The sequence below is a fragment of the Montipora capricornis genome, chromosome 2 (assembly GCF_036669925.1).
Source record: "Montipora capricornis isolate CH-2021 chromosome 2, ASM3666992v2, whole genome shotgun sequence".
Classification (NCBI taxonomy): domain Eukaryota; kingdom Metazoa; phylum Cnidaria; class Anthozoa; order Scleractinia; family Acroporidae; genus Montipora; species Montipora capricornis.
In genome coordinates this window covers 18,016,663-18,026,662 of record NC_090884.1, presented here as the reverse complement: position 1 = coordinate 18,026,662, position 10,000 = coordinate 18,016,663, and the positions used below count along the sequence as shown (strand labels likewise).

Sequence of the window (10,000 nt, the reverse complement as noted above, 5' to 3'; positions counted from 1 at the left end):
CTGGATTTATTGATCTCTATACTAGACGAATTGCAGATGAAATATCCATCAAAGACGAGTTATTCGTCTCTAGTATAAATTTGGCCATTATTTCAGCTTAAAAGTTAAGTTGTGTAAGCTCGTTATTGAAATTGAATTTCAATTTCTCAATAATTTTCAGGAATAAATGTAATATTTGGCTTTGATAGAGAGCTCATGTTGTGAACTACTGAATACATCTGAATATATCATTCCTTGAATAATGGTCCTTTAAGGACGTTCGCGCGAAAATTTTTCAACATTGATTTTTTTCTGAAACGTTTACCATTGTAAGATGATGAGTTAGTTATGTCAGAAATGTAAAAAAAATGGGGGGTCACCGACTTCGTTTTGGAGAGAACATGCCCGGAAAAACACCCAAAATGTGACAAAATCGGGCTTCGTTAGCGAATAAGGCTAGTGTCTGTAAACCCAAATATATTGCAATTAAATGTTTGAAGTGAAATCTTCTCTGCCAAATATTGTTTAAGTGGACTTATTAAGTGAATTTAGTCAACTGGTGAGGTTCCTTAAAGATCAAGTTCGCATTTAGAGACCACAGTTTCACGCGCCTTGCCGCCGCAAGATGGCAGGATTTGATGTCCCGTGAGCAGAAATCTTGAAATTTTTTTAACTTCCCACATTGATTTTTTGTTCATTTTTGGACAACGTGGAGATAATTGTAAATAAAATCCGTTTCTGGAAAGAAAAATTGGGGTCACCGAACGTCCAAGACCGTTAAATCCAGGCAAAGCTATAGCAATGGCCTTTTGCCCTACCATTTCTCATTTTATTACTTAGCGCGCGCGCTCGTGTATGACGTGGCGTGTGCATTTGCGTGCGCAGTAAGGATGCGCAGAAACAATTGGTGCGAACGTCCTTAATTTGTTGAACTGTCGACTTACACATAGCTGATGCTCATAGTCCCTGCCCACTTCTACATAGCTATCCCTTTCACGAAACAACTTGTCCCCTGATGTACCTTCTTCTCTATTGCAAAATCAGTACTGGTCAACTTGATCAATAATACAAATTTTTATGATCAATATTGAAAAGTTATTATGTTCCTTTATGTGGATCCCTTCTATGTGAAGGAGGAGAAGAAGAAATGATTTATTTCCTCTCTGAATTAGTGCAAAATACCTTCAACATGCTCAGGAATTATTAGGAGAAGGCAGTAAAAAATTACCAGAGGTCGAAAATGGAAGGAGCCTGGGCATCCCCATTTTTTCATGTCAGGAAATGTCAGGGAATCTCACTCTGAGTCAGGGAAAATTTAAGTCTTTGAGCTTTGAAATTTTAATAGTACTATATGATTTATTGCCAACTCAACGATTTTTTTGTGTAATCAAGAGTCTGAGCTGTCAATGTCAAGGTGAATGAAACAGAGGGCATGGGACGGATGGGAGGTTGGAGGCTATTACCAGGACTAATTTGTGATTTTTAAAAATTGAGTTGGTCAGGGGAATTTTACATTTGTTAGGAAAATGTCAGGGAAACGTCAGGGAATTTAAAATCCTGTGGCTGTGGCAACCATGTTTCTTCTACTACTGCCCTTCTCTGAATTTATCATGGGCTTCAGACTGCTAAAAGTACTCTTTTCGGTTAGATCTTGGGTTATTGAAATTGTGCAACTGTAGTGAGTCTGATAATCAGAAGCTTGAAAGGCTTAATGTGAGAGCTTTAAAATGTGTTTACAATAACCAGGTTCCCGTTCATGACGAAGATCACTTCTGGCCTTGTCTAATCGTCGCATGTAAGACATTGCCATACGAATGTTAAAGCTGTTAATGGTATATTATACTGGAATAATTTACACATATATGAGTGACTTGTTTGTCCTACGTAATAATGTGAGGAACTTAAGAGGCACAAACAAGCTTGTCCAATGTAAGAAAACTAGAAACTTTTCCTTAAAACCTACATCTTTTACTGGTGGCAATGTGTGGAGGAACTCTTTACCAGATGAATTGCGGTCACCGACAATCGTTAATGAATGAATTTAAGAATGCTTTATGACATCTACATTTGTAATGTGTAGCTTATTAATCTGTTCCAATTGTTACAAAATTTTAAGATTTAGGATTGTTTATTTAATTAATGTTGTTAGAAATGTTAGTTATTTTAATTGATCATTTTTTAATTCCAACTACTCATTTTGTTACTCTTAATTTCTGCAAACTTTCTGCAGAGTTTAAAAAATTCTGTACAGCGATTTCAGAGCCACCTTAAATCTGTGATTTTTTAAAGGTGGCCCTGATTCTGCAGCACAGAATTGGCCTTTTAATCACCTTCCAGCAATAAAAAATGGGGGTCACTGAGTTTGTTTTTGAGATATGAGTAACTAAAGCCATAATATAGGGTGTTCCTGCTAGGCTTTCCAATTGCCAAGGTAACCTACATGTATTACGTCACAATAATGGCCGCATATGGCTCAGCAATTATTGGTGTTTTATTTGGTACCAGTGTGTAGTGCCAATCTTTTCAAAGAGAGTGTCTCATCAAAGTCATGAAACTGGTTAGAGCCACCTTAAATCCAGATTATGTTGATACTCGCTCACAAATAACACATCTTTCATTTATTTTTCATAGATCTTGTGAAAGATATTAGGGTAAGTAAGCTGCTGTGTTTTGTCTTTTGAAAGAAATCTCTCTAAACACCCATGAAACTTAAGGAAATGCTATTTTTAGAGTTTATGTGAGGGTTCATGTCTGATGATAACATACAGTAGTAGTTTTTGAAAGGACCAGAAGCATCTGTATTTCTTTTTCTGTTGCTTTGAATCATGCCCATTGGCTTAATAGTGAACAGCTTTTGACTTGGTGATGCTGCATTATTTTGTTTTGGCAAAAACTTTGATTGCTTTTTTCCATTTATTGCATTCTAGGACCCAGAGTTACCACAGACACTTGAGGAGCTCAATGTTCTTGAGGAAGAATTTATTAAAATTGATAAAACTGGAAATGATGAATACAACATTAAGATAGAATTTACTCCTACTGTCCCTCACTGTTCTCTTGCAACTCTTATAGGTAAGGCATATGACATTAATTTTGGCATTCAGTGGATGAGAAAACAGGAGATTTCCCGAACGCATGATAAAACAAGTACATGTGCATGGCTAGACTTTTCGCGATAATTCCCTTGTATCATCTTTCTGTAAAATATATGTTCATTTAAATGTCCTGACTCTTGATAATAATATATTAATATTATGGTATGAAATCTACCATCTACTTAGTCTTAAAAGACTAATTAGATGTTAGGTTTCCAATCTCTAATCTTGATGCTCTATTAGTGAGCTGTAGGCTACTTAAGTGGGAACCCGGTCATATGATGAGGTTCATATGAAAGTGGTGCTGCCATACTGTAAGACTGAAATGTATGTCTAATATAACTAGGGGTCAGAGGAGTGAATTAATTTTTTCAACTTGGATTTCTTAGACCAACTGTAGCAAGATTACAAGTCTCCAGATCATCAGGGATCATCATCATCTCCCTGCCAGTGGAGTCTCCTTGCCCATTGATATTATTTTTGAGACTCCACTGAGGCTTGCAACATTTCCTTTTGAGGTTGCGCCAGCATTGCCAAGTGACTAAAAAAAAATTGCAGTTGATTATTTTTCAAAGTTCCTGGCTGTAACCTCTTTGGCAAGGATCAAATCAGAAATGTAGTGATCAGTAGCACAAAGTTTTTGTGGTCGTATCAAGGAAGTTGATAAAGTAAATAAGCTACATGTAGATTGTAGGGAGGTTGGAAAGTAAGCTTTCTAAGGTGCCATTATTGATCAATTTACTTTGGACAAGTCGTTTGACACAATCCAATTTCCACACCTCAACCCAGTGCCTCTGTATAGAGATTTCTCTAATAGTTGATACGTGTATATGTTCAATACCTTTTTCCTCAGGATTATGCTTGAGGGTGAAATTAGAGCGTTCATTGCCACATAAGTTTAAGGTATGTCTTTCAAGTTTGCTTCAGTTTAATGATCAGCTCTTTTGGGAGATAATGTTAGTTTTCATATTGTTTTTGTAGCTTGACATTTCCCTCACAAAGGGAACACACTCCACTGAGGATGAAAGTGAGTAAAGAGAAAATAATCTGGTGGCATTAAAGTTAACTAGCAGGAATAGACATTATTTTGTTCTAAGACTCTGCAGTAGAAGTTTGAAAAACTCTGTGACTTTAAAATTAATTACACTGTAGGCCTCCATTTCAGAGGTTATCCATAATTATGAAACTTTCCTTGACTTTTCTTTTGACAAAAGAAATGGTAAAAGGAATTTTGGGCCTAAATCTACCAATTTTTTAAGACCAGTGTGTTAAAAAAATCTGAATATTCAATTTTATCTGCAAATATGCTATCTTTGAGATGATGTTGATTTCAATAGGGGTCAAGAAGTGTCCCCTTACTCTTCTCTCCAGTTTCATTGTTACTCCTTTATATGCATACAGACGAGAAACCTCAAATTAGTGTTCCTTAAAGCAAAGATAAACAGCTGTTGAATTCACCCCCCCCCCCCCCAACCTATAAAAATTACACAAACCCTAAACCTAAGGTTATTGAAAGATAAAAGTGATCCTTACTTTTATCTGAACAATTTGAGCTATTTTCTCTCATAGAATCCGGGCGGCTACAACGGGACTTGAAGCCATGACCTCTGCGATGCCGGTGCAATGCTCTACAAACTGAGTTATGAAGCCACACAGTTGGGAGCAGCCCGGGGAGGGGGGGTGAGCAGCTCAATTTTTGGTCTCATTTGTTCCTGTGAAAGGATTAATGAATGAAAGAAAGGTATATTATTAGACGAAAGATAGAAGTGTTCCTTGGTCTTATCTAGTCATTCATTAATACTTTCACGCAAACACATGAGCCCAACAAATTGACCTGCTCCCAATCGTGTAGCCTCATAGCTCCGTTGTTAGAGCATTACACGGGCCTCGCATCCCATTGTCCACACTCATTCGTTGTTTGGTGTAGACAATATCCGCGTGATTGGCATGTTGATTCTTGATTCTCAAAATGCATTAGAAAATAACCATTACCTGCTTTCGTTATCGCGGTTGAAAGTTTATTGGCTTAATGATCACTTCTTAATCTGGATAACATCTTACTTAAAGAAAGCATAGTGTGCAGCTGAGTAGAGTGTAATCACTACTGCGGCATATGCTATATGGAATACTCCACAGAGGTCAAATTAGGGACGTTACTTTTGGTGATTTTTATAATTTATTTACCACCACATATAAGCATAACTTAAGTTGACCTGGTTTCGCGAAAAATCCGTCTGAAAATAACTTGGTCTTACGTGTATGAACCCAAATTGCCATGGGATGGGCTCTTACCGGGAATTTAAGGATCTCAAAGTCTTAGATTGTCAGCGTCTGACCAATCAGATAATATGTTCTTTCTTCTTGTAGTTAACAAACAGATAAATGACAAAGAGAGAATTGCAGCTGCTATGGAAAATCCAAGTCTGAAGAAGATTGTGGAGGAGTGCATTTCAGATGCAAGTTGACTCTTGACGTCAAACGAAATAATCATAGTAAAAGTTTTAACAGTGAATGCTAAATGCCGTTGGATTGCCACCCATTTTTCTTCTACTGTAGAGCAAGCTCACGGATGATACCTCGGGATTCTCTTACGATACCCATAAACTGAAAGCACGCTTGTAGGCTTAGAGTGAAGAACTTGTCATTAAATTGTAAAATGAACTAAGACAATATACATGTAATGCACTGACTGTTTGTGCTCATTTGAATGTAAGTTAGGTATTCCGTTTACTGTTCATTTTCACTCTGGGTTGAGTTCAACGCGGATTTTTGTCTACCCAATAACTGGCCCCAAATTCAATTCCAGCTTTGATAAGAACTAATTTCCTCGCACCAGCTGAGACCGAAAATGTTCAGTCTTTTAGTTAAACATGACAGAGTATCAATTGTTCACGTTGACGATTAGGGTCAGTTACCATTGGCAGGCGGAAACACACGCAATCACCCTTTCACCGTTTAAAAGCCAGTCCAAAGGGGAAAAAATGACACTTTAACAGCTCATTATTTTTTAACGTAGCCGTGCATTCGTTATAGAGAACGTTCATTATGAGACAAACCGTCTTCTGGGAATTTAAGCCATGCTCTGATTTTAGGGAGCTCGAACTTATATATCAATGGGATTCTTACCAGAAGCACTGACCCTATAGCACTCATCAAGGTGATTCTTCTTGTAAACGCGATAGGTCACCATAGACGCGTGAAAGCAGCCGAAAAGCAGCGCACCCTTTGTCTTAAAATGCTTATTTTTAAAAAAACGAACTTGGTAACAACTATTTTTTATTGGTGGAAACTTAGTAGGAAACCGCAAAAATATAGAAAAAATGCCAGGAGCGGAGTCAGAGCTACCTTCACACTTGGAAGTTAAGGTGGCTCTTAATCCGCTCCAGAGATTTTCCATTACTGTCAGATTTGTAGAGGCAGTCCTTCTACTGAGACGGCCTCTTGAGATAATTTAGACTTGTTTGAGCGACCGTAAAGGGTCCTTGAAGACTAATTATATTCTTTTTCAATCTAAAAAGTTGAAACTGTCTCATTAGTCTTTTAATTGATAACTGACGGAGCAAAGATTAAGCAAGTTCCAACTGTAAAATACCTTGGTGTTACTTTTGACTCAAAGCTAACTTTGGAAGAATCATATTGATTATCTCTGTCTTAAATTGTCAAAAACCGTTGGTATTCTTTCTAAACGAAGATACTATGTTAACATTAATATGCCTACTATGCTTACGTATTATTCGCTAATCTATGCCTTTCTTACGTAATGGTATTCATGTATGGGGTGTAACATATCCAACCTATTTAATGATAGTCTCCTTCGCATCCGAAGTTAATTTAATGCCAGTAACTATTTTCAAAAAACGAATAGTTAGAACTATGACATTTTCAGAACCGGTATCACACTCAGAGCCAATTGCAAAATCTCTTGATTTGTTAAAATTTTGTGATATGATTCACTTTGAAATCCTTTCCTTTGTTTATCAGTGGTTTCACAAAACGACTTTCTGTTTTTCTGAGTATTTGAAGCAAATCTCCTCTGTTCATTCATACGCTACCAGTCAGTCGCTTAAGCAAGATCTCTTTGTTCCTTCTACCCAAACTACTCAATATGGTATTCGTTCTCTTTGTTACACTGGTACTAACCTTTGGAATTCATTACCGACTAATATAAAACAAATTACTCCTTTTTTCAAATTTAGAAAAAATATGAAGAGTCCCATGATCGCTTGTTATAACAGTATAGAGCGTGACGAAACTTTTGTAAAACAAAAAATATATATCTTCATATAGGCGTACAACCAGCCTTGCGTTATTATTCTGTTTTTAGTGAGGAAAAACAACCTGTTTTCACCGGTTTGTCAAGCGGTTTAGATTCATGAGGCTCTTTGTTACGTGGGAAACAGTGACACAAGGTCGGCTGGCTGGGAGTTTCCCTCACTAGCTGGGAGCTGGAATTTTGCTCATAATCATTTTGTGAGTGCGGAACACCTTTTTTCCAGCAAAATTGAAAACCTCAAAAAAATGTTTTATTAGCGTTTTCTTGTAAGTTTTGTGCCTATTACTGAGGGCATTGTGGAAATAAATTTCGTTGGGTGCCCCTGTCATTGATTAAACTGAAGTCCTAAGTCCTGCACTGCACAGCTTTGGCTTTTATCTTTACAGCGGTTACCAGTCATACGCGACCCTAGATATGGCGCGCCTTTTTTTCATTCTTCGAAAGCAGAAGCATATGACCTTGAAGCGTGTAACTTGCAACTCGTTTCCTTGGAACAAAGCTGGGGATTTCTTGAACACCAATTTTATGCCCAAATATGGACAAAAATGAGATCGAAGCTGCACGCGCAGGAAAATGCACGAGCTACGTACGTTACATCCACGGAGCTCTCAAATTTCCAAAGCGTGAGACGCTTGTTGGAGATTGCGCCAAAGGCGCAAGTGCCTTGTGTTTCTTGTGCCGGAGGGGCCAAACAATTCTAGGGAGGTCCAGGGGCATGCTCCCCCGGAAATGTTTTGAAATTTGCACTTTTCAGATCGCTGGAAATGCACTGTCGAGTCCGCCATTTTGTTTCTTTCATGCTGCTTTAGCCCGAGCTAACATATCGGCTATAATAATTCATAATTAACAGGTGAAAGTCCTGAAGAAACAAGAAAATTGGTCGCACACGAACAGATTGAACATCGGCCGAAGTTCAGCGCCAGTGAAAGAATGCCGAATTCGGAATTCATGAGTACTTCTGAAAGCTTAAAAGGTAGAGTTACCTTTGAGAAAAGTGCCAATGCGTGAGAAATGGTCGTGAGAGCGTGAGATTGCATCGAAATGCGTGAGACTCACGCTCAATGCGTGAGACTTGAGAGCTCTGCATCCAAATAAGGAAATTTTTTAACTCAAAAAAACCCATCTGTGAACCAAAGTTAAACGCTTCAAGGTCATGAGCTTCTTTGGTGGACGTCAATCAATGTTTCCATGACAAATTTGACTGCGCGTGACTAAACGCTGTAAATGACACCCGTGGTACTGATCGTTCTAGACTGCAAAACAGTCGTTTTCTTCCATTTTTCGGAAGGCGCGAAGCGCCGTAAGCGTGATCCTTGCGTGTCAAGACGTGTGAAGCTGCAGACCTTGCTTGAATATTTACCGCGTTCGCAAAAAATACGACTGTTTTGCAGTCTATGATCGTTCTGGGTCTGTACGGCTTGTACGGGCGCGATCCATGCATTCAGTCAAATCTCAGTCCAAAACTTAATAGATCGGTTCGGTTCGAGTGGAAATTCACCGGCCAAAGTGGTCCACCTTCAGATGTGGTCCTCTTTGACCGATCTGTCCGACCGAAAATATCCGTTCCATTTGACCTTTTTTTTAGCAGTACCTCTCTGTATAAATCTCCAGCGACATCCTCCAGCGACATCCACCATTTTGAATCTTGGCGCGAAACTGGCCGAAGAGGGAATAGAGCGAGACGAGCGAGACAGGTCCCATTAATTTGCCCCCTGGGCATCCCATAATAACTATACGAAACCATAGAAATCAAAATGGCCGCCGTATCTGCAAAAAACTGCTCCTGCAGTGCTGCAGTCGTGTTGTAATGCTGCGCCTGCAGTCCTACAGCCCCGTAGTCGTCAGTTGTTGAAATGATAATCAGTCATGTTGCAATGCTGCTCTCACAGTCCTGTAGTCACCAAAATGAGTAAGTCTTAATTCGCCAACACTTTGCCGATAATTCACTGAGTATCGATCGACTGTCAGTAGAAAGAAACCCAATACTTAAAAGGAAAGCTGTGTGCAGCTGTTGACCGACTGTCGATCTAAGGGCAATTGGCGAGAATTTGTTACGCTGATGAAGAATAAAGCAGCTGCTTTTCCAAAACGATGGAATTAACAGGTGATAAATAACCTCGTCTAGGAAAGTGATCTTTTGACTTTGCAGACGAAATGGTCAACCTCAAGAGTTTAGGCAATTGTGATCTTTCTGTTGAATTTGCAAATTTCTTGTCAAACTTTCAAACATTTGAAAGAAAAAAAAAACAAACTAACAAAAACAAAAACTTGGTGTCTTGCTATCATTTTGACACAGATTGATCATGGCGGCCGCTGAAATTGATTTTACTTTTGATTTTGTGATTTACTTGTGCAGCCAAAAGTACAATAGAAAAAATTGAACATAGCAAAAAATCTCGCAAAATGTTTTTTGCTGATGGTAACTTTTTATATTCTCGTTTCAAAATTTATGTTGTTTTCATGTAGCAAATATTGGACTTAGATCATTATTGGACTCGGTAATCAAATTATTATTATTTCTTGTTAGTAGTGTCAGTGGATTTGACTGAAAAGCTAATAATTTATTGTTGTCGGAGATTAGATGACAAGAATTTCTGTCGCAATCGGAAATTCAATGACCTGGATTTGTGAAAATCTTGTTCAGCTTCACGAC

The 10,000-nt window shown here is 38.3% G+C and overlaps 1 protein-coding gene across 1 annotated transcript in view; it reads left to right on the top strand.

Moving 5' to 3' along the window:
- Positions 1-6,708, top strand: part of LOC138038986 (cytosolic iron-sulfur assembly component 2A-like) — an 8,372-nt gene extending 1,664 nt beyond the window's left edge. Inside the window, exons 2-6 of the mRNA XM_068885107.1 lie at positions 2,611-2,630; positions 2,907-3,051; positions 3,928-3,977; positions 4,056-4,101; positions 5,442-6,708. Of these exons, the coding sequence (XP_068741208.1) occupies positions 2,611-2,630; positions 2,907-3,051; positions 3,928-3,977; positions 4,056-4,101; positions 5,442-5,539 (359 nt within the window). The 3' untranslated portion in view covers positions 5,540-6,708. The remainder of the gene's footprint in view (positions 1-2,610; positions 2,631-2,906; positions 3,052-3,927; positions 3,978-4,055; positions 4,102-5,441) is intronic.
- Positions 6,709-10,000: the final 3,292 nt, after the last annotated feature.